The sequence below is a fragment of the Amblyomma americanum genome, chromosome 8, assembly GCF_052857255.1.
Source record: "Amblyomma americanum isolate KBUSLIRL-KWMA chromosome 8, ASM5285725v1, whole genome shotgun sequence".
NCBI classification, from domain to species: domain Eukaryota; kingdom Metazoa; phylum Arthropoda; class Arachnida; order Ixodida; family Ixodidae; genus Amblyomma; species Amblyomma americanum.
In genome coordinates, this window is record NC_135504.1 from 63969602 (window position 1) to 63993315 (window position 23714).

Consider the following 23714-nt stretch of genomic DNA (forward strand, 5'->3'; position numbering starts at 1 on the left):
ATCGTTGAACACCTGAACCGCGCCTTAAGGGAAGGGATAAAGAAAGGAAGAAAGAGGTGCCGTAGAGGAGGGCTCCGGAATAATTTCGAGAGCACTATTCTGATGGCAAAACCCGGGCAAGGTCTTGCGATGTTCATGGATTAGTGCCAAGGGAAATTCAATATACCGGACAGGGATTCGAGCCCGTCGTGGCGCGAACAGATCACCTTCGCTGACCACTGCCCGACAGCACTAGGCTATCGCCGCAGGCGAACCCGCATCGTGTTAAACTGTAGCACACTCTCCCGCTGTGCATTGCACATTGTCTTCTTCGTCCACTAATACTACTCTCAAACTAATATTCGCGCTTTGAGTTCTGTGGCGGTAGGGACAAAGAGATGTGCGCTGTATGCGTAAACGTGGGCAACGTTGTGGCAGAAACACTGCACTAGAGCAATAAGTGTTTGCGTTAACAACATTGCTGCAGAAACGTGGCACTGGAGCATAAGCCGCTGGCGTACATTCGGTAAACTGGCATTGACGACGAAAATGTTGAAGACGCACATAACTGGCACCCTGTGTCAATGGATACCTCAATCGCGCTTTCAAGTCCATGGCGATGGTGTACATCTGCAAAAAACTGTGCTTCCGCAGCATATTTCGTTCTTAGCAATGCTAAGCCACCAGCACTTCTTTTTCCACCAAACTCAGAGCGCTGCATTTCTCGGGAGCTTACTACTTAGCTCAGTTCAACGGCTTTCCCATGTCCGTCAACATTCTTAATACTATGCCTCAAAAGCCGAGCGCTCCGGAATAATTTCGACCACCTGGGGATCTCTAACGTGCGGGATGTCAGTGCACGTTAAGGATCCCCAGATGGTCGAAATTATTCCGCAGCCCTCCACTACGGCACCTCTTTTTTACTTCGTTCTCTCAGACCCTCATTTATCCCTTTCCATACGGCGTGGTTCAGGCGTCCGCCGAAATGTGAAACAGATACTGCGCCATTTCCTTTCCCCACAAACCAATTGTCAATTACTACAAAAACCTTATTTTTGAAAATTGCTTTGTCTTCTCTGAAACACCCTGTATCTCTAATTAATATTTTAACCAGTACCTAATTTTGTCCTGGTGCGGCAGCTAAACAGTGTGGCTCTGGGTTGTTTCGGGAGGTCCGACGTTCGACAGTTGCAGACACCGCGGTATAGTGCCCGGATATGGCTTCAACTTTGCTGAAATAATGCTTTTTGACGCAGAAAGAGTTTTTTTTGCGCTCTGAAAACGTGCTGAAATCCTGAAATTCATTCGCACGGCACTCGTTGGAAATTGATACAGGTGCGTTTCCGCGGGGATATCTGCGAGGTTCGTGGAAATGGCAATGGTATAAGGGTTGTTCACTGCATGAACATCCACGTCACGCTCAGCCACATTGGAAGCAACTGTTTCGGCGGCAGTGATACAGGCACGTGTCTCAGCATCACACGCTCGCAGCGTGCCTATGAAGCCTCACACACAAAGCCACATCCGGTGGTCGCTGTAGTGCGATACTCTCAACTAGCGCGTGTACGAGCGCAGAAATCAGCTCGTTTACATTCTGGTGTCTGTTTCAAAGCACTCGTGTACACTTGACTCATTATCGCCGTGATTGTCTTTGCTCTCTTTCGTGCGGATGCAATGGCCCTATTCTACTATTTAGTGTTTTTTTTCTGTAATAGTGTATATTATTGACAGGAAAAATGAAGGCGACGGAGACCGGACAGACTCTGTATAGAGCTCACTGTGTAGCGTTTAGGCCACTGAGGCGCGTTTGGTCGACTTGGTTAAAGGGAGATCGTGTGCATCTTGAGGTGTATCACGCGGTCTGGTATACCTGTTGATATATGCTAATGAATGTGTGCAATTACAAAAAGAGACAAATTAAAAAAGCAAGCAGCCCATAACAATTAACTCTATCTCGTCATACCTGGACGGCGGAGCTCGAGCGTCCCTCTAGTTTTCTATCGCAGACCGCCTATTTTCGAGATGTGGTTAATAGTCGCAGTGGCAGTTCGTCTCCTCGTGTAGTGTTTTTTTTTTCCTGTTAAGTACTTCTTTTGTAATGTAGCAGTGTTAGACGACATATCCCAATAATATTAATTAATAATTGGTTTTGGGGGGAAAGGAAATGGCGCAGTATCTGTCTCATATATCGTTGGACACCTGAACCGCACCGTAAGGGAAGGGATAAAGGAGGGAATGAAAGAAGAAAAGAAGAAGAGGCGCTGTAGTGGAGGGCTCTGGAATAATTTCGACCACCTGGGGATCTTTAACGTGCTCTGACATCGCACAGCACACGGGCACCTTAGCGTTTTTCCTCCATAAAAACGCAGCCGCCGCGGTCGGGTTCGAACCCGGTACATATCCTTTGGCAAAGCAGAATCGACATTTCAGCTAGTTGGTATTGCATCTTGTAAAAATATATAAAGCGCACTCAGGACAACGGACAAGCGTTTTGTGTTTGGTCTTCATTGACCGTTGTCCTGAGTGCGCTTTATATATTTTTACAAGAGACATATCCTAACTTAGTACTGATATGCTTGGGTATCGGGACCGAGGTCTTCACCGCATGACGATGAACTCTGCAGCCGACGGAGGGAAGCCTTCAGGAGGGTTGGTAAACTTGAAGGGTTATTTACATATTTACAACAGAAGCAGGGAGACCAAAAGTCAGAGATGAAGTGCCGTGAAACCAGCTAAATTGCGGCTTACATACAGTGGATATTCCCTAGGCACCTAGCTAGGGAAAGCGGTTTCTGATCAAGCGTCCAATGGGCAGACACACTCTTCATAGTCTCCGCCCTAACCCCGTGACCGCTCCGCCCTCACAAACACGTGCACAGGCGATAAGGTATCCTGGCGCATTGAGGTCCTGGAATGCTGTTTCCGACGGGTTGACCAGGTGCATAAGGTCATTGGCTTTGCAGGCGGTGATCCCCTCCGCGCGAAAGATGCGTACTGACGGCCCCGTGAATTCCAGAGGGTAAGATGAATCAGCCGTGTCCGCCCCAGCTTTGTCTGGCCGCGCAGGTACAAGCGAGCGGGGAGGTTCCGGCGCCTTTGTTAGGGTCTTTCTGCCGGTCCACGTGAGGGCGCAGTTCGGGAGAAACGCCGCATTCCATACTCCGGACGAAGGAATTAGAGGCCTTTCGTCACAGCTCGCCGTCGCCAGGAGCCGTTCCTAATCCTCTTCTCAGGACGATAGCACCTTTGGTCAAACATAGTTCGATGGCGCCTGCCGGGCTCGTCTGTTCCCGCTGTCGGGGCCTCCGATCACAACAGTACTCACTTTCAAGTTAGCCGTAAAGTGGCATTAAGGGCATAATTACGTTGTCGTTCATCAAAAATTAACGCCTTGCTGCGCAAAACATCCTACTTTCAATAAAAACGATGCTTCGGCGCTATTTTTCATGGAGTATCCCCGAACTCCGCAAAACAGAACCTCTGATTTACTCTGCTCTCCTAAGTTCTGCAACGTGCACTGAGATCCGCAGCAAACCAGCCTGAGCCCAAATGCAGACGCAGTAGCAGGGATTGGGTTTCGCAACCCTGGACTCAGCTGGCGAAATGTCGTGATAAAATAAACTTTTTTCATACTTTGTTTTAAAACTGCCCGATCCATCTAATCCTTGGCATCATACAGCATGTACCCTCTCTTGTGAAAAGTTTCAGACTGAATTTTAGCGAATTACGATAACTGGACAAGCATTGTTCGTAAAAATTCATTGTGTCTAAAACGATCAAAACGTGGAGAGCATACACTACAAACACCACTGCAAAAACTACTTTCTACGTTTCCTCTTGAATCAACAATGCGGCTTTAGTTCGCTATTAACGGCGGTCTATTAAAGGCATTTGCATTAAAGGATACACGGCTCATGACGACTTAGTAGCGCCGATCCTGTGGTCTCCTTTCTTCGCCGACTCAAGACACGGCGTGCGTACCACCCTTGCCTAAAAAAGCCAGTCTGCCGTAGCCGCAGCCAAAGCCGGACGTTCGGTCACTGATAACCTCATGAGCAGAGCTGCTCACGCGCGCAGCGGTGTCTCTGTATCGGACACCTCTACAGAAGATTGCCCAACGCTCCCAGAGTATGCAGAGTTCCTTTGTAGGAGCAGTGCTGATCAGAGGTCCGCCTTCTAGCTCTTCAAGGCATCCACGTTATGAGGAAAAGACTACCGTCTTTAATGCAGAACATGCTTGGGGCCGCGGTAAGAGCAGGTGCTCGATCTACCCGCCCTTCTTTTTTTTTTTGGCTGTTCAGTGCCGTGGTTCAATGATTAGAGCACTCGGCTACTGATCCGGAGGACCAGCATACAATCCTAACTGGGGCGGCCACATTTCAATGGAGGCAAAACGCAAAGGTGCCTATGTGCTCTGCGATGTGAGGGCACGTAAAGATCCGAAGGTGATCAAAATTATTCGGGAGTTCTTCACTACGGAACCTCTTTCCTATTTCATCTATAAATCCTTCCTTCCTCCCTTACCTGTAGTCGCCGTCGAGGGGTCCACACAAAGTGATAAATTTCCAGTCACTTTTCAGACAGTTACAATGTTCTTCCCTTCTTACAAAATCTTTTTATGGAAGCTGATATCCCTTCATTCAGAAGAAAATACTGTCACAATCAGTGGCCCAGCTTATCAGTGATGCACTGGCTGCAGTAAGTCCCGTCTAAAAAGCTATCAGCAAAATATACGCCCATCGGTGAATGATAGTATTAAGGATCTGCCCCTCCCTCAGTGATCCGAAGCACTAAGGCGCTATAGGTGGTGGTCGACCGTGCAAAATCGCACCCTTATGAACTTCTTGAGCCGAAGGTAGATGCCGAATGTTGTTATAAGGAGAGCAGTTCCTCGTTAGCACCCACCCAAGCCTAGCCATACGGCTAGAAAAGAAAGAAGCAAAGCCATACAGCCTCCACAGAAGCTTTGCAGTCAACAAAAAATTCAAACGGTTTTTTTTGGTTCGAACCCTGGACTGACGCCTCAGCGGGGCAATCGCTCTACGAATGGGGGTAACCGGGACTGATTGCATATGATGAGAAGAGTGCGAATTGATCGATAACTCGAAGTGGGAACGGTTCTGGTCCAATGTTAAGGGGAAACTCCTAAGGCGGAGTTAATCAGTAATAAAGGAGTAATTACTCGTTAGGTCGCGCCCAACCAAAACCATACGGCTGCAAGGAAAAGCTATACAGCTTCCAGAGAAACAATTTAGTTAAAATAAATTCGTTCATTATTCCTTAAAGAGAAACTGAGAAAAACAAATTGTTTTCCTTAACTACAAAATTATAGCTGCACTTGGGTGGACGCCACTCAGTAATTACTCCCTTATTAAAAATCTACTCGACATTCGCGGATTCCCCTGGTTCCAACACCGCCCTCATTTGGGGTTATTGATGAATTCGCTCTCGCCATAATGTATGCTAGCCGGCCGACCCAGTTAGCTGAGTCGGTAGAACGACTGCCCGTTGAGGTCGTGGTCCCTGCTTCGAGCCCCGGACCAGGACAAATTGTTCTTTAGCTAGGAAGCGAAATAGATTTCCTCTTTAACCGTATTTGTGTGCTTGGGGGGATGCTAACGGCTAATTACTCCCTTATAACTCATCTACTCTACCTTGGAAAGTTCCCTTAAACATTGGACCAATGTAAGGTTTTATTGCGCGTCTGATGCTTTAAACCATTTTTTCTGTAACCTGGCCATCAATGTTTTTGAGGCACTTTTCTGCTCTAATGCAATTTTTATAGGTGTTGAAAGGAAAGCGATACAAATACGTAACACTTTTGAGTTCTCGTTGAAGATGCAGTGCAACACGTGTGTAATGCTTTCTTCTTTAAAATCAGTGGTTGCAGTGGCTTAAAATTAATATTGGTAATTTACCGCAGTCATTCTCAGTAAAGTTACACCATTTCCATGGACGAGAAACTTCCTAACATTTCATGCCTCAGAGAGAGCATATTCTCCTATGGTGATCTCAGCGCTTACATTTCATTGCTATGGCATTTAGGTGGTCGTTTTGCAGAAACCACCGGATTTCTCTATAACAAAATTCTCTGATTGGTCCAGAGAGTCATGGCGTCATCAGCATTCCCAAATTAGAAAATCTGATGACTACAATGTTGAAGTGCCTTCTATTGGATATTATATGGGATAAAACTAACCCGACCAAGTATTACACCTTAATACACCCACCAATACCCATTCTTCCACCAGCCGCCGCGCTGGCTCAGTGGTTATGGCACTCGGCTGCTGACCCGAAAGATACGGGTTCGATCCCTGCCACGGCAGTCGAATTTCAATGAAGGCGAAATCTTAGATGCCTGTGTACTGTTGCGATGTCAGCGCACGTTAACGAACCTCAGGTGGTCGAAATTTCCGGAGTCCTTCACTGCGGCGTCCCTCATAGCCTATGTCGCTTCGGGACGTTAAGTGCCCACAAAGCCAAACCATTTTTGCCACCACAATCCACCCACTAATCCCTATTAATTCATCTTAATAATTTTGGGGCAAGTTTACGTCCAAACGCTGTAGCATTTTCTTGAAGAATAGGGTTAAGAAGGCTCAAGTTTTGTCCACTTGCAGATCCCTGAAACATACTGAATGATAATTCACTCTAGTATGCACTAAAATACGTCTGGAGAGCAGCACACCTGTCATCACGCCGAAGGCCAAAGAGCATCCCGTAGTGACCACCGAACTTGTGGCCTTTGCACCATCGACCAGCGTCAGTGTAACGTATAGCGTTTCTGTGAGCATAACGGAGCGTTTCTGGCGGAAGCGCTTAAACTATGTGCCAGCAAGCATTACAAGGACTCTCATAAGCGCATGCAGAGAGAAAAATAACACAATGAAAATACGATAACCATGCTCGATAAAAGGAAATTTGTGTGCAGTTCGTCACAAGTTCACGCCACCTTCCATGGCTTCCATGGCTCCCAAAGGCTAGCTTTGGGAGCACATGGCAATACACCAAATCAGGGGGTACAGGGTGATATGGGATGGGCGTTGTTCGAGAGCAGAGAAGCTAGCAGTAAGATAGCTTTTGAGGAGCGATTGAGAAAAAGGGGGAAAAGCAGTGGGCTAAGAAAGTTTTCAGATACCTGTATATAAAAAATGTTGACACGAAATAGAGAAAGCGAACTAGAAAATTGACAAGCAAATATCTGGACAGCAGTAGGGGGGCAAATCAGCAATTATCGGTTAAGAAAAAGGTTAAAGAAACAGAGACAGCTCTGTGGAAAACAGGGATGCTGACGAAGTTGGCACTGGGAACATACAGGATCTTTAAGCAGGAAATTGCCAAAGAAAATATCTATGAAAATTGTAGGGGAAGCTCTTTGTTGTTTGAGGCCAGGACTGGAGTTTTGCGGACTAAGACGTAGAGTCAGGTACCACGAGATGGACACGTTGTGCATAGCGTGCAGAGAGGAGGAGCAAACGGCTGAACACTTGATACTTTTCTGTAAAGGGCTTCAGCCTACAGTGGAAAGCAGCGGGGCTGATTTATCCAAGGCATTGGGGTTTAAGGACAGTGAAGGGAAAGTAGATTTTAAGCGGGTAGAAGTAACCAAGCGAAGGTTATCTGATTGGTGGCTAAAATCAAGACAAAAGTAAAATTTCATAAGTTATGGCTAGGTGGCTTGAACCACCGCCCGATTTAAAAGGTTCAGCCTCATCCATCCATCCATCCATCCATCCATCCATCCATCCATCCATCCATCCATCCATCCATCCATCCATCCCTAAGGGATATCTTCCTGTGCCAGCCACTTTCCGGTTGTACATTCCTCCGTTCTCGCCGTGGCAGGGGGTGTTTCGCTCTAGTACTACCTGCCAATACGCCACTTTTCACTTCCCTACACACGCCACCTTTCGGTGGCATGTCAAGCCGACAGCGCCGACGACTTTGACGCGGAGAGCAGGAACGGGAGCGTAAGAGCTGCGCTCTAAAAAAGGAAAACAAGGAAGTTGTGCACGCAGGGTTATCACAATGCTAGGCACGTCATACGCAGATGTCGCAGCTCTGCCGGCGTGCGCTCGGTACCGTGCTCTGTTTTCTCTTCCGGCGGATGGTACATGTACAACAGACGGCATGAAAATTCTGTAGCCAGTGTGTTCACTCCCTCTAAAAATGCCGCAGCTCTTAGTTTTCTCAATATTTTTATTATTGTACCTATAGAAAAGCGGTGCTCCGGCGCATAGGGGACAAAATAAAATATTTAGGATCTATCTCTTCGCAGAAAGGCGGGCGGAGCATGAAATTGCTTGCGGAGCTGTCGTAGCATGGCGCTTGGCGGTGTTCGTTTGCTTGCCTTCTTCAGCCTATTCTGGGGCCACCTGCCATAACCTTTTCTTTGTTCTCGTGCGTGAACTTAATGAGGCAGTTGGCAAGCAGTATACGGCATCTCTGCTCCGACGGCAAAATCACGTATAATTTCTGATTACGAAGGCGCTTTCTGCCTCTACAATAATCAGATCCCACCAACTGTTCGTAGTACAGCTCCTCGTAGACGACATGGATGAGCAGACCTATTGTGGAATGCCCAACAGTTAAAAGAAGATTAACTCTTCAACCCGCCAGGCTGTATACAGCTATGGCTGTATACAGCTCGGCTTTTCGAGCCGAAATCTTTAAGGCTGATCTATAAGAATAATGTTGACTTAGCTAGAGAGCCCCAGGTAGTCAAAATTAATTAGCAGCAGCTCTCCACTCCGGTGTTTCATAGCTAAGTGGGTAGCTATGGATATTTATGCGTTATAAATAGCATTTCATATTTATTATAGCACTCTCCATAGTTCGGCAAATTGTAGACTGATCTCTGGAGCCATTTAACAATGCCGCTGTCTCCTCGCCGGTCCTGGTTCGAGTCTACATCAGCATAAGGTTTATTTTCTGGTACATTAAGAGATAAAGACGGAAATGCAGTCTGGTTCCGCTGTGGACTGTACGCAGTTTTAACGCAAACTTGCCCTTGGTTTCTAAGACCACCTCAACTTAGATTGCCACTGATGACAGCTAAAAGGAGTTCATGGTTGAAGGTGACGATCTGCTGAAGACACTCTCGAGGAGACCTTTTATTTAATGCTTAACTAGCAGGGTGCCTTTTCTGGTAGTTTATTTTCATGTTATGTGAACCAGCATATATGCTCCGAAGAAAAGGTTCTGCAAGTTTAGGATAACAGATGTACAACGTTATCAAAATTTCCCGGGACACAGGGTCTGTCTTTAAGCCGTGTAGCGGATTATATACGACAACCGAAAAGCTCAAATTGTGTGGAGAGTGATCGCGAATCTCATTCTCCCCATTGACAGCATTAGTAGGGCGATAAGCGCCATTTTAATGCGATAGCCTTTAATGGCTCATACTCGCGGTGACCGTCCGTCCGTTAAATTGCCACGGTCACGTGACCTTAAGATCGCCGAAATATGTATAATTTGAGTAAAAATTGCAAGCGGCTTTCGCCTTTCCGCAGTTAAGATATATTTAAGTGCCTCCAACGAATTCTTACAATTATATTGCTCAAAGTCAGATCTTCTTGCGTGGGAACTTTCGACTGACCCAGTAAGCCCAAATAAGAGATGAAAATGCATAATCAAGGTTTAATTTTTATTGTATGCTTACATCTTGCCACCTCTTATTTTATTGTTCCGATCAAGTATAGTACAATTTAGTGCAGTTATCAGACTCAGATGCGCGTTTCTTGGATACGCCACTCATTTAGTGGCATCGCAGTCGTCGTAGATCTGGTATTTCTCCGAGGTGCCGCATACCAGGTCGAACACGAAGTCGCAGCACGAATTCGTTTCACTAATGGTGCTCTTCGTTTGCCAGAGGCTGCATCCTTTTCCTGCAAACCGAGCAGAAATTGGTTTGCCAAACATGCACAAGAATTTCGCAAGTTATGAAACAAATTTGGCGAGTTTTTCGCAAAAGCAACGATGCTGCATGCGCATTTTGCTGGAGAAAAAATGTGAAAGCTGGCGTGTGCTGCTGCTTTAGTGCAAGCTGAAAAGCCTCGGTCACCCGAATCAGGAGAACTCCATTATGGCACATAATTTCATCTCATAAAATATGTCACTATTTGGTTTCCGAGGTGGGACAGGAACAAATCCCCCCTAGTCTCTTTTAAGAACTATTTTATACATTGTCGCAATGTCCTCAACACTTAACTTTACCTTTTTTCTCTTCATTATTCTGCGAACACGTCCAAGGAGGGCCGACGCTAAAGGCGTATGGACGCATTATGGGACCTCTCCCCCCCCCCCCCACCCCTCCGTACTATGTAGCAGAAAAGTTGAATGAATACAATACGGCAAGCTGCACTACACTTGAGTAGACAAATGTATGCACATCATAAAAAATAAGCAAGCACAATAGCATGCCAAGTACAAAAAAATGTAATTCATAGATACAGAACGCATACTTGTTACAGCAACGCAGATATTTAATCAAGAATGTCAAGAATACATCGATAAAATACACCTTTGGGACGAATTGACCGACGAAAAACAAACGCTTTCTCTCTTCGCCTGACGGTAGTATTTGTCTATTCTATAAACTGGGAAGAAAGTTCAGTTTTTCTTTATCTAGTTGTTTTTACTTGCGTACTTTCACAACACTTCGCGGAACGCTTTCGTCCCTGAGAATAATTATATTTTAAAACGCTTTAGCGCTCACCATCGTCCGCATTTTCTTGCAGGTTGACGAGTCAGGAAGTTTACGACTTTTCACAACAACAAAAGCATGTAAAATAATGCTCTGATTTCGTGGAAAAGAATGTACTCTACCTGCTCTCCCTGCATTCAGGTCACGGTGAATAGCAACACACGCTTGCTCTCTAATATGACACACTAGCAAATTACCCTGTCATAAGAGGTAACTATCACTGATGGAGTCGAAACGCAAAACAGGCTTCCGTGTGTTGCGATGTCAGTGCACGTTAAATATCCCCACGTGGTCGGAATTATTCCGGAGCCCTCTACTACGGCACCTCTCTTCATTTCTTCTTTCACTCCCTCCTTTATCCCTTCCCTTACGGCGCGGTTCAGGTGACCACCGAGATATGTGAGGCAGTTACTGCATCATTTTATTTCCGCAGAAACCAAAAAAACACTTTTTCATTTGAAATGTTCTGATCGCGTCTGCTTTTCTGCACTTTTCAATGTGATAATATTTCTTGAGACTTCCGTGTAAAGAGGCCTATATCACGCAAGAGCATTCTGGATCTCATGGCATGGAAAATAAAGGCCGGCCATGACTGAGAGCACTTCGGCTATGTAGAGTGTACTTGTAAGTTGACACGAAAAAGCTGTTTGTTTTACATTACCTTCGTCTGCGTAGCTGTGACGTAGCACTTTGCAACTGCTGCAGTCTGTGTAGACTGAGGTGAGATTAAACCGCACTCCACGATCTGAAATAAAAACCACATATTCTGGTTATTGAAACGTCAGGCACTAACATTCAGGAAAACAAGTACGAAAATACTTGAGCATGTTGCATATGGTTTGCTAACAGCGCATATAGTTTTCTTTAGGATCGACTATTCTGCAATTGTGCACTGCTTCATGAACTTGCTTTAGCAGCACTTCTCATAGTGCTTGTCTTTATTTTCATTTTATTTCAATCTCGCCATCTTTCACGAGCTTCTTTGCTCTTACATTAAACTCCAAGTTCTCTTTGCAAGGCTTGAAGGAGCTTCTTAATTACAACGCACTTATCTGTGCTTCCTTGCAACGCTAGTGGGCTTTCAACACTGGTTAGTTGAAAAGGTTATCGGTTACTGCCTGAAACCTGTGGTTTTTGAGGCACCGATTCCCTTATGACTAATGTGAGTTAAACGTCGCATCTAAAAAAAAGTACGCTAAAACTGCTTCACTGCAGAGCACGCCACATTCCTGGTGATTACAATACCAATCATCTGCGGGGTCTGGAAAGACAGTATGCTGTATGATATTACAGATGCAACCAATGCTTCCTGCGTAGGACGTGTTACGGCTTTTTGGACTTGAAATAAAGTCAATAACTGTCAGCAGGTTACCTTTAAGAATACGGAAGGGCGTGTAATTGAGAGCTCAAGAATACATCGGATTTGCATCCCAAGGAAAAAAGTACGCCTCACAAGAAAGACAATGCGGAAAACACAGGAGAAGTGAGAATGAGAAGTTATAATGACACGATAGTTAAACCACAGAGCTGTCGAATCCACATAGATTAGGAGAACGTACATGCAGATGTCAAAGAGGAAAGTGAAGAACGTAAGCGTGTGAAAAAAAAGAGCGGAAGAGTTTAATAGAGGGTCAGATTTTGAAAAAAGGAGCAGAATATGATGAGACAACAGGATTGAGAATGACACCAGTGAGAGCGACAGGGAACAAAGGAGCTTGCCGTAGGAATTGCAAATCGTAGTCAATATACGATCGCGTCATAACGAGGCGCGATTCCCTAGGTTAGCGTTCATAAGAAATTTTTCGCTTAATCGAGGGGTATAAGATCAAAAAAAGTTCACGTCCATATGTACACGGACGTCATCTCACTTCATGCCCAAGCGGTCATCGCACCCTGATATGAACGGATGCCAAACTACCAAGTAATTTATTACCTTGAAAAACCGCTTAAAAACAAACAGGCGTACGCACAACACCAAAAATACCTCAATACGTTTTGCTCTTGTCCGTACACGTTTGTGGTTGTAAGCGGTTTATATAAATAATTAATCAATTAATGGTTTGGCACTCGTCCTCTCTGCTCTGTGTTTTCGTTCAGCTGTGTCTCTTGACCAAGTAGCTCAAACTAAAGTTTTGCTACCAACTCAATAAGGGCAGCCTTTGTTGGCAACTTATATTAGAAATTCAAGCCTTAATTGTAGCCGATGAAAGCACTAGGTGGTAAAGGCGAAAGATCGGCCACTGATGAAATGTTCCCTACGTTTTGGACTGCAACTAGATTTGTTGGAATCAGGACAGCACTCTGTGAAATACTCTTCTGCTCGCCCAAACAGACAGCTTAAAGTGCTGCTTGAGTTTGAGACCCGTAATATGTTGAGATTTCAGAGCATCCGCTCTAGTGGCTGGGTATTAATACTAGCGCGGGCATATTTTTTTTCTACAATACTCCACATAAACAATCCAGTAGAAGTTCAACTAGGCAGTTTTGAATTATTAATTCGTAAGCGTATGAGGTCACTCAAATTATCTTTGGTAATATTCTTGTCATGCTGCCCTCTTCTGTTGAGAGCTGCACAATCCATATAAAGGTTGAGTTATCTCTCAAATTCTCACTATTTTAAAAAGGCGTAAATCATGTTTACATTTTTCATAACATGTCTTTAAAGGATACATTTAAAGGATATATATATTGTAACGGGACCGACAGGCGCAGCGCAGCGAAGAAGCGGACGAGTTCAAGCGGGACAACGAAGAAGCAGACGAAGTGCAGCAGGGTTTTTTCGAACGACGCCTGTGAGTGTGCCCGTCGTGTCGCCGGTCAACCAAGACCAACCGACCTGTGCTTCAAATAAACGCCTTGACACTTGGTGGAGGTGCCTCGGTTCCCGTCCCGGTCCTCATCCTGGAACTTCGAAGTGGAACGCTCCTTGTCTCCGCCACCATGCCGGAAGGTCCGAGTGAACCATCGCAGCCCATCCCTGCCACCGTACTCTGTCACGGGGTGCAGCGCCAGCGTGACCCTTCTCCATTTAGTGGCACCGATGACCAAGACGTCGATGATTGGCTGGCCACCTATGAGCGCATCAGCACTTACAACCGGTGGGACGATTCCGTGAAACTTAGCAACGTCCTATTCTATCTAACGGACGTTGCCAACCTATGGTTTCGCAACCATGAGGCCGATCTTCCCACCTGGTCGTCCTTTAAAACGAGCTTCGCCGACGTTTTCGGCCGCCCCGCCGTCCGGAAGCTTCGCGCCGAGCAACGTCTTCGTGCTCGATCTCAGCTCCCTTCCGAGACGTTCACAAGCTACATCGAGGACATCGTTGACCTGTGCAAGCGTGTCAACCCCTCCATGTCCGAAGGGGATAAAGTCAACCACATACTTAAAGGCATAGCCGATGACGCTTTCCAGATGCTGCTGGCGAAGAACCCCACCTCCGTCGCTACCGTCATCCAGCTGTGCCAAAGCTTCGACGAACTCCGCAAGCAACGCGCATCTACGCGGCAGTCCGGCGCGCCTGCGGGGGGTCTTGCTGGCTTGGCCCTTGGTGGCTCGTCTGCTGAGCAGTCCCTGTTCATGCAGCAGGTTAAAGACTTCATCCGCGAAGAGATCGCTCGCCAGATTTCTCTGCTGCATCACATTCCCGACCCCGTCTGCCCTCCGCACGACCTGGCGCCATCTCTCACGCCCACTATCCGTCGTGTTATTCAGGAGCAGGTCGCTGCAGTTCTGCCATCCAGTCCCCCACCTCCTCCTGTGGCAGCGCCGCTCACCTATGCTGAAGCAGTCACCGGTACACGGCGCTCGCCCACCTCTGCCGCCTACCCTAGCAGCCCGGCCTTTTATGCTTCACCGCCGTCTATACCCCCGCCGCAGGTCCCGGTTCGTCGACCCCGCCGAAACCCTACGAACCCCTGGCGTACCGAGGCCAATCGACCGATATGCTATTCCTGCGGTCTTCCGGGCCATGTCGCACGCTTTTGCCGTCAGCGATCTCCTCGTTCTGGCGATTTCATGCGCAATTTCCGCTACGATTCCGGGCCGCCCTTGCCTAATGTCTCTTCTGCCTCCTCTACACATCGCTCCCAGTACACTACTCGCCGCTCGCCTTCCCCTCGTCGACGTTCCATTTATCCGATTCTCCGCCGCCCGGACCCTCTCCCAGAGGAAAACTGACTGCCGCAGTTCAGGAGGCAAGAACTGCGTGTTTTGCCAACTTTTTAAGTCCTCCGTGTTCTCCTGCTAACGTGATTGAGGTGTCTGTTTAAGGCGTCCCCGTTCTCGCGCTCGTCGACACGGGTGCTGCAGTGTCAGTAATTAGTGATGCTCTTCGCCGCAAACTTCGTAAGGTGACAACGCCGCTGTCTGACTTTTCACTACGTACGGCCACCTCTCAGCGCATCCACCCCATCGCAGCCTGCACGGTCCGCGTTTCTATAAACGACGTCGCCTATACCATCGAGTTTGTTGTGCTGACCGCCTGCTCTCACGATGTCATCCTCGGCTGCGATTTCCTCTCGACCCACCGTGCAGTGATTGATTGGGCCCGTGCGGAACTTGAGCTTTCTCCCCTGTGTGATGTTTCGTTGTGTGACCTACCTGTGCGCTCCGCTAAGCTTCTTGTAGCTGCCGACACCGACATACCTCCCTCCTCTTCAGCCCTCGTTCAGCTTTGCCCTGACTCTTTCCTCAGCGGCCCTGTTCTTTTCACACCTACCGCAGCAGCCACTCGCCATCAGCGCCTCCTCATTCCATTCGCCGTTGTCTCGATTTCCGATGGCCACTGCGCCATCTATGTCACCAACCCATTTTCTTGCCCGTCGTTTGTTCTTCGCGGCGAATGCCTCGGCTCTATTGAAGAACTGGACCCTGCTCTTGCTTCCGAGTTCTCCGATACCCGTGCCTGCTCCCCAGTTACTGCCTTAGCCTGTTGTGCGACAGCGCTCGATCTGATTTCCATCGACGTCTTTCGTCGTAACATCGCTCCCGACCTTCCGTCCGCTTACCGTGACCAAATCTTGGAACTTCTCTGCCGCTTCCGCAACTCTTTCGACCTTTCCCAGCCCTCCTTGGGGCGCGCATTGGCCGTCTCTCACACAATTGACACTGGTACCCACGCTCCCTTGCGTCAGCGACCGTACCGAGTCTCGCCAAGCGAGCGCCGCGTCATCCGTGACAATGTTGACGACATGCTTCGCCGCGGCATAATACAGCCTTCTCACAGCCCTTGGGCCTCTCCTGTTGTCTTGGTGACAAAAAAAGATGGCTCCATGAGGTTCTGTGTGGACTACCGCCGTGTCAACAAGATCACACGCAAGGATGTTTATCCTCTACCCCGAATCGACGACTTACTGGATTGCTTGCAGGGAGCGGAGTATTTTTCATCCCTCGACTTACGCTCCGGCTACTGGCAGGTTCCGATGGCAGCGAACGACAGGCCGAAAACCGCTTTCGTCACCCCAGGCGGCTTGTATGAGTTCAATGTGATGCCATTCGGCCTCTGCAATGCTCCAGCCACATTCGAAAGGATGATGGACACTATTCTCAGTGGCCTCAAATGGGAAACTTGTCTGTGTTACCTAGATGACATTGTCGTTTTTTCCAAAGATTTTCCTTCCCATCTGCACCGCCTTCAGCGCGTACTCACTAGCCTTACTGACGCCGGCCTCCAACTAAACTTGAAAAAACGTTACTTCGGTGCAACGCAGCTCACAATATTAGGCCATGTCATCTCCAAAGACGGCGTTCTTCCTGACCCTGCCAAACTTCGCGCCGTCGCTGACTTCCCCAAACCAACCACCTTAAAAGAACTTCGCAGTTTTATAGGCTTATGCTCATATTTTCGCCGCTTCATCCGAAATTTCGCCAGTATCATCGCCCCTTTAACGCAGCTTCTTGCCGGCAGCCCGAACCTTTCGTCTTGGTCCCCCGCCTGCGATACCGCGTTCAGCACTTTACGCCGCCTGCTGGTCTCTCCCCTCATCCTTCGCCATTTTGATCCCGCCTGTCCGACAGAAGTTCACACTGACGCGAGCGGTGTGGGCTTGGGCGCAGTTCTTGCCCAGCGAAAGCCTGGGTATCCGGAATACGTCGTCGCTTACGCCAGCCGCGCCCTCCCCAAGGCGGAATCAAACTATTCTGTCACAGAAAAAGAATGTCTCGCCATCATTTGGGCAATTGCCAAGTTCCGCCCTTACATTTACGGCCGGCCCTTCTATGTCGTCAGAGACCACCACGCCCTATGCTGGCTATCCTCCCTCAAAGATCCTTCTGGCCGACTCGCCCGCTGGGCTTTACGTCTCCAGGAGTTTGATATACACGTCATTTATCGCTCCGGCCGCAAGCACTCGGACGCCGACGCCCTTTCTCGTTCACCACTCCCATGCGAGTCAACCTCTGCCCTCGTCTGTGCCTACGAATTCTCTTCGTTCAACATCCCTGATATGCTCTCCGAACAACTGAAGGATCCTTGGATCACCTCGCTGCTAAACTTCCTGAACACTCCCTCGCCGCATCATTCGACCCGGACCCTTCGCCGCCAAGCCCACCACTTCGCCGTTCGTGATGGCCTCTTATACCGCCGTAATTACCTCCCCGATGGCCGGAAGTGGCTGTTGGTCATCCCTCGACACCTCCGTGCTACAATCTGTGCCTCTTTTCACGCCGCTCCACAATGCGGCCACGCCGGTGTACTGAAAACATATGCTCGCCTTCGTCAGCGATTCTACTGGCGAGGTATGTACCGCTACATACGTCAGCACATTCGGTCATGCACCTCCTGCCAACGTCGCAAGAAACCTCCCCACCCCGCCGCCGCTCCTTTGCAGCCGTTACCTTGCCCTGGCCGTCCCTTTGACCGCGTCGGCATTGATCTTCATGGCCCGCTTCCAACTACTTCGGCTAATAATCGGTGGATCATCGTTGCCGTTGACCATCTCACCCGTTACGTCAAACGTCGGCTCTCAAATCTGCTACCGCAAACGATGTCGCTCACTTCATTCTACACAGTCTTGTTCTTCGTCACGGCGCCCCGAAAGAACTTCTAAGTGACCGCGGCCGTGTTTTTCTCTCGGACGCCGTCGAGGCCCTGCTCAAGCAATGCCAAATCGTTCAACGCTACACCAGCGCCTATCACCCCCAGACCAACGGCATGACTGAGCGGTTCAACCGCACTCTGAGTGACATGCTCGCCATGTACGTTGACACCGCCCACTCCAACTGGGATCAAGTGCTCCCGTTCGTCACGTACGCGTATAACACAGCTACTCAGACAACAACGGGGTTTTCTCCTTTCTTCCTCTTATATGGCCGGGAGCCTACATCCACCATGGACACCATCCTTCCTTATCACCCTGACCCTTCCGAGACCACCTTACTCTCCGAAGCTCACCTGTATGCCGAAGAATGCCGGCAACTTGCCCGCTCTTTCACCACACAGCAACAATGGGATCAGAAGCACCGTCGGGATTCCCCGGACCCTCCAGCGTCATACCCATCTGGCGCCCTCGTTTGGCTCTGGGTGCCTTCCTCCACTCCCGGCCTCGCCACGAAACTACTGTCTCGCTTTCACGGACCTTACCGGGTTGTCCACCAAACTTCTCCGGCGACTTATATCGTTGAGCCGCTCGTTCCCTCTTCGGACCACCGTCGCAGGGGGTGCGAAACTGTGCACGTTGACCGCCTCAAGCCTTACTATGACCCGCCCATCCTCTCCTCTCCGTAAGTCGCCAGGATGGCTCCTTTTTCGGAGGGAGAGTAATTATAATGGGACCGACAGGCGCAGCGCAGCGAAGAAGCGGACGAGTTCAAGCGGGACAACGAAGAAGCAGACGAAGTGCAGCTGGGTTTTTTCGAACGACGCCTGTGAGTGGGCCCGTCGTGTTGCCGGTCAACGAAGACCAAGCGACCTGCGCTTCAAATAAACGCCTTGACACTATATATACATATATATATATATATATATATATATATATATATATATATATATGTGTGTGTGTGTGTGTGTGTGTGTGTGTGTGTGTGTGTGTGTGTGTGTGTGTGTGTGTGTGTGTGTGTGTGTGTGTGTGTGTGTGTGTGTGTGTGTGTGTGTGTGTGTGTGTGTGTGTGTGTGTGTGTGTGTGTGTGTGTGTGTGTGTGTGTGTGTGTGTGTGTGTGTGTGTGTGTGTGTGTGTGTGTGTGTGTGTGTGTGTGTGTGTGTGTGTGTGTGTGTGTGTGTGTGTGTGTGTGTGTGTAATTTATCTAATCTATCTCGCTAACTGGAAACATGCCGCACTTGTTGCCAATGAGTCTGGTACAACATTAACCCAAGGCTTGCTTCTCTTGAGATTACGCCCACCTAAGGTCGAGGAGCTGAAGAACGATGCAAGCAAGTAGGCTTGCTTCTCTTCAGATTACGCCCACCTAAGGTCGAGGAGCTGAAGAACGATGCAAGTAAGTAGGCTAACTTACCTTTAAGTGACTCCACTTGAACCACGTTCTTGACTTTGTATCCGGGAGAAGAGATTGGAGTTCCTCTTACCCTCCTGGAAAGTGCGCAAGAGTGCTCTGTATTATGACCTCACATCTGCTGCGCGTGCCTCGTCGCTCTGCGTGGTTTGACGCCCTGCACTTACTTTCCGTACAGAGGAGGCTGGGACTAGTTGATGGGCCATAATAAATACTACGTAGCTTCTAAAACGAATGCATAAACATGATGATGATGATGTTGGATTTTTATGGCGCAAGGGCGTCTATGGCGAAAGAGCGCCATGGCACAAGGTATTTTCTTTTCCCCAAGGTGGGATCAAAGGCCGATTTCCCAAGCATTTCACCCTAAAGAAGCCGAGCACCAGACCAGGGGAAAGCTTGTACCCGGCGGCACTGGGGATCGAACCCCGCACCTCCCGCATGCGAGGCGGATGCTCAACCACTTGGCCACCGCTGCGGTGAATGTATGAACAATTTGCGGGCCTGAGTTGCGTTTAGCGAGTTTAGCTTACAAGTAGCGAAGCGGCTAAATATTATTTATTGTTATCACATCAGTGACAAGCTCAGTGCCACCGCTGACTTATAATACAGTACAAACTAACTTCTTTGGCGACATCTGCTTGGTTATTTTTGGGACGAGTATAGCATTATAGTAATGTCAAGAACGGAGTCACAGATAGCACACAAAGAAGGCCTTTGAGTAAGTGGTGTGAACTAGTTGTGATGACGCGGTAAATCGTCTTGCACCTGCCAGCAATGTGCCATTTCATACCAGCATGTGCACTTGGATTAACGGTGACGTCATGAATATTAGTGCACAACACAGGCTGGATATCACCCTTTGAACGGCGTTTGCTGCCGCGATCTTGGTTCGTATCAGAGTTTAAGTTTTCTCAAGCCCGCAGCCTAGAATGATTTTTAAAAAAAAACATGGAGAGTGCATTTACGAACTCAACGAATGGTACTGCAGTTCAAGTAACCGTGGAGTTGTTGCCTAAGACATTGCTGTCTGGTTTCAATGCTTCGTTTTGTGAAGAATCGCAACGTACCAGGCAGCAGTGTGATATGCCGTCAAGCAGCGTTCAAGTTTCTCTTTAAAAAACGGACCTTTCATCCCCTAAAGGACGTTTTCTTTAATTGTATCCGATATGATATTTAATACCCGTGCTGCCATCTGTCGGCAAAGGCAAAAATGCTCTGGACGGGCTCCACCTGCCTTAACAGGACAGGGTGCTAGAAAACACACGACGAACTGCGCTCGTAATGAGCGAGAAATAGAAGCCGGCTTATGACAAGCCTAGCTCGTGAAAGGCCGCTAGGGCGTTAAAAATAAACTTTTGAATAATTCAGAAAAAAAATGGTTACTTATATCATGAGTTTTTTTTTTATATCACTGTTCGAATGTGGCTCGTGTCACTCTATTGAGCCTTTGATTGCTAGAATGCTCCATAGTACTAGGAATTAAAGATCATTTTTGTGTTCTCAGTGGCATAAACCGTTCTCATCATTTTACAACCATGGCCACGGTGTGTACCATCGCCAGTTAGAAATGTGGTCCGATAAACTTTGTGTTTTTCGCTCCCTTTGTCCTCGTAAGCACGACAAGAACAGCACCTCTCTTCGATGTGATACCTAGAACATTGATGCCCTAGTGTCTGCGATACTTCTAGCTGATGCTATGTATTCTGAAAATGTGCTATGGACACACGCGACCACTCGTACGCCAACAAGCGCCTCCGAGGCTGCGATTTTTTTATATACATACGCGTTCCCTTACCTGTACTGAAACTGAACTTTGCTAAAACTCCAACAAAGAGAGCGAAAAGTATTCAGAAATAAGGGATCGAGTTCACCCTTGCATACGCTCCTCCTCTTTTTTGTGTGTGATAAAGAGTTCGTTAGGTGCAAATAACTAAACAGGGCTTATGAAACGTAAAATGCTAGTCTTCCAAGGAGGCATACAAACTGTTTTCTTTTTTTTTGCCGACCTGTAGAAAATTATTTACAAGGTGTCACAATGCTTGCGTATTGAAACTTAGCAACACATGACTTGGTCACATATGCACGCAACGAATCTTAAATAACAACTTCCTGTTTGGAAATGTACTCGGCGGTAGGAACACGGATTAAAATGTCATTACGTTGTAGAATACGCGTTAAAATTACGCTACAAAACCACTCCTCCTGGAAACATTTCTTACTGCGCTCCCTAGCTGAAATGTGACACCCTCCCAGTGTCATCAGAAGGGCTTTTATTTATTTATACATACTGCAGCGCAATTCTTTTGAAACAAGGAGGCAACGGCTAACCCTACCACACTTCCGATAGCACTGGCTGTTCGCTCTGCACACATTTGTGTAAGTTCCTGGCAGAATTTGAACTCGCTTAAACATCGTTGCTTGGTTGAAAACGCAGTAGGCGAAGTTCACTCTGCCCACAAGAAAGCGACAGTGCATTCTTGTTACTTACGTAACCTGGTTTCCACCATATTCCACCTTGAACAAGCCGGTCCCGCCGTGAGAACCACTTGTCTGGGTGATTATCATGCACTTTGCATCACCTCCAAAGTACGGGTCCTCTTCAAAATTGCGGTACACTATGTACCAGACATCTTGCAGAGGGAAGCACTGCAAATGACACAGTGGACTACGATTATTGAACATTAAAGTTACAGCACTCTTGGCCGCTTCACAACTTTATTCGTCAAGCGTATAGTTTGTAAAAGAAGTCACACTCAGGCGACAGAAATAAATTAAGCGATTTTCCTCTTGAGACCTTGAAATTTAAATAAAACGTAAATATAACACCTCATCCTTTTGCGACATCCCGTCATTAACGTGAAGAGAGGCAGTATTTTTTTTTCTCTGTCCCAAAATATGTCCTCGCTAGAAAGATATCGAAGAAGTTTTCTTCGCCATTGCTGAGCAAAGCTGCACCTTCAACGTTTACTGCCGGTTTTGTGGCGAAAAACAACACTTTACACGAAACGTAGAGTGGAGACGCGATACGTACAACCAAATTTTATTGTACATTGGTCAGTTATAGATTTATCTTTCATATAAAGAAAAGAAAGTATGAAAAATCACGATAAGTAATAAACGGTAAAAGTTTATGCCATATGACAGAGATATTTAATTTTCGTGTCATTCAGTGCAAATAAAAGTCGGCTGACGGATGCGTCGCTGTTTAAGCACAGCCACTGTGCACAGCAACTCTTTAAGCACAGCACAGCAACTTTAAGCACAGCAAATTTTGGCACAGCAACTGAGTGTCTGTGTGATATGCATTACCTTACAGCACTTGCTGCATTTTGAGTTTTTCTTCGTTTTTGTATCTCTTCCCTTTCCTATATAGCTCAGCAACGTGCAATAAAATGCGTAAGAGTCTCCTCCCTGTCTCGTGTAAGCGTTTTTTTTCACCACAGGTTAAGGAACCAATCGGCCCTATTTTCAGCTCGTCAAATTTTAACGCAGGCATATGCCCCTTCGCCAGTTTTACGGCAACGAACTGGAGCACCTTGTACGTATACATAGCCAACAATTTTGCACAAGGACATTTTTTACCGGAAAACCTTTTATAAACAAAATTTTTTTCACATAATGCAAGATTTCGCTATACATTTCAATATATCTGTAGATCACCCGACGGCAGTGTTGAATTTTTTTTCTGTTAACGTTTTTGCTATCATCCAAAGCGTTCCTCATTGGTTTTCTATGGCAGCCGTAACTGTTCGATGCGATCGATGAAAACACTTTAAACGAAAGATTTTGCTAAATATCAGAAAAATGGACTGTTACCTTCAATATTTTCGCAAAAGTATCGTGCAATTATCTAATTTTAAAACTTTTCGTCCGAAACTGTTGGGCATGGTGTCTCAATGAAGCGCTTATGAAGTACAATGAAGTAAGTATATATAAACATGTTCTGGGAGTTAGCACACTCACCTTTCCCTCATCCTGGTAGACACCAAGCGCAGGGTTGTTTTCGATGAATTGCTGACTGCTACCAAGAGAGCCAGGCAAGAGGACCGCAGCAAGCACTGCGCACAGAATCAACTGTTTTGCAGCCATTATCACCCCCGTGCGCCACTCTGCCCATGAATCGGGTCGCCTGCTTGTGCGCTTTTATGCGGTTCACTGCATTCGATCAGCAACCTCTGCCCCTAGCTGGCCACGATATATCAATGCCACGAGGAAAGATAAATGACCTTAGTCTTCTACAGCATCAGTGATTTATGCATCCTTCGCGCATAACTCTACTCAGGCATATGTCGATGACTGCGGTGTCATGAAAAACGAAGGATGGTGAAGCCTTCTTCAGTTGGAAGCAGAGCGATTTTCGAGCGACATTTTTAATTGCAGCAGCATTTAGGTGTAATTGTATTGCAAAACCACTGGGTTTCTTTGTAACGAAATTCCCTGATTGGTCGAGAGGGTCATGACGTCATCAGCAACGCCAAATTTGAAAATCTGAGGACTGTACTGTTCGAGTACCTTCCGCTGGACTACCATAGGAGATTATACAAACCCAACCAATTTTTCCGCCTTAATCCACCCTCTA

The 23714-nt window shown here is 47.3% G+C and overlaps 1 protein-coding gene across 1 annotated transcript; it reads right to left on the reverse strand.

Annotated features, from left to right (window-relative positions):
- Positions 1 to 9732: 9732 nt before the first annotated feature.
- Positions 9733 to 23224, reverse strand: LOC144102443 (uncharacterized). The gene is made up of 5 exons (XM_077635713.1): positions 23099 to 23224; positions 21624 to 21781; positions 19136 to 19209; positions 11346 to 11429; positions 9733 to 9866 (listed from the first exon to the last, which is right to left on the reverse strand). The coding sequence occupies exons 1-5, from the start codon at positions 23222 to 23224 to the stop codon at positions 9733 to 9735; spliced, it is 576 nt and encodes a 191-aa protein (XP_077491839.1).
- Positions 23225 to 23714: the final 490 nt, after the last annotated feature.

Coding starts and splice junctions, on each gene's coding strand:
- LOC144102443 (XM_077635713.1), bottom strand. CDS start 23,224: ATGGCTGCAAAACAGTTGATTCTGTGCGCAGTGCTTGCTGCGGTCCTC. Junction 21,782..23,098: donor TCTACCAGGATGAGGGAAAG/GTGAGTGTGCTA, acceptor TGTCATTTGCAG/TGCTTCCCTCTGCAAGATGT. Junction 9,867..11,345: donor TCACAGCTACGCAGACGAAG/GTAATGTAAAAC, acceptor CTCGGTTTGCAG/GAAAAGGATGCAGCCTCTGG.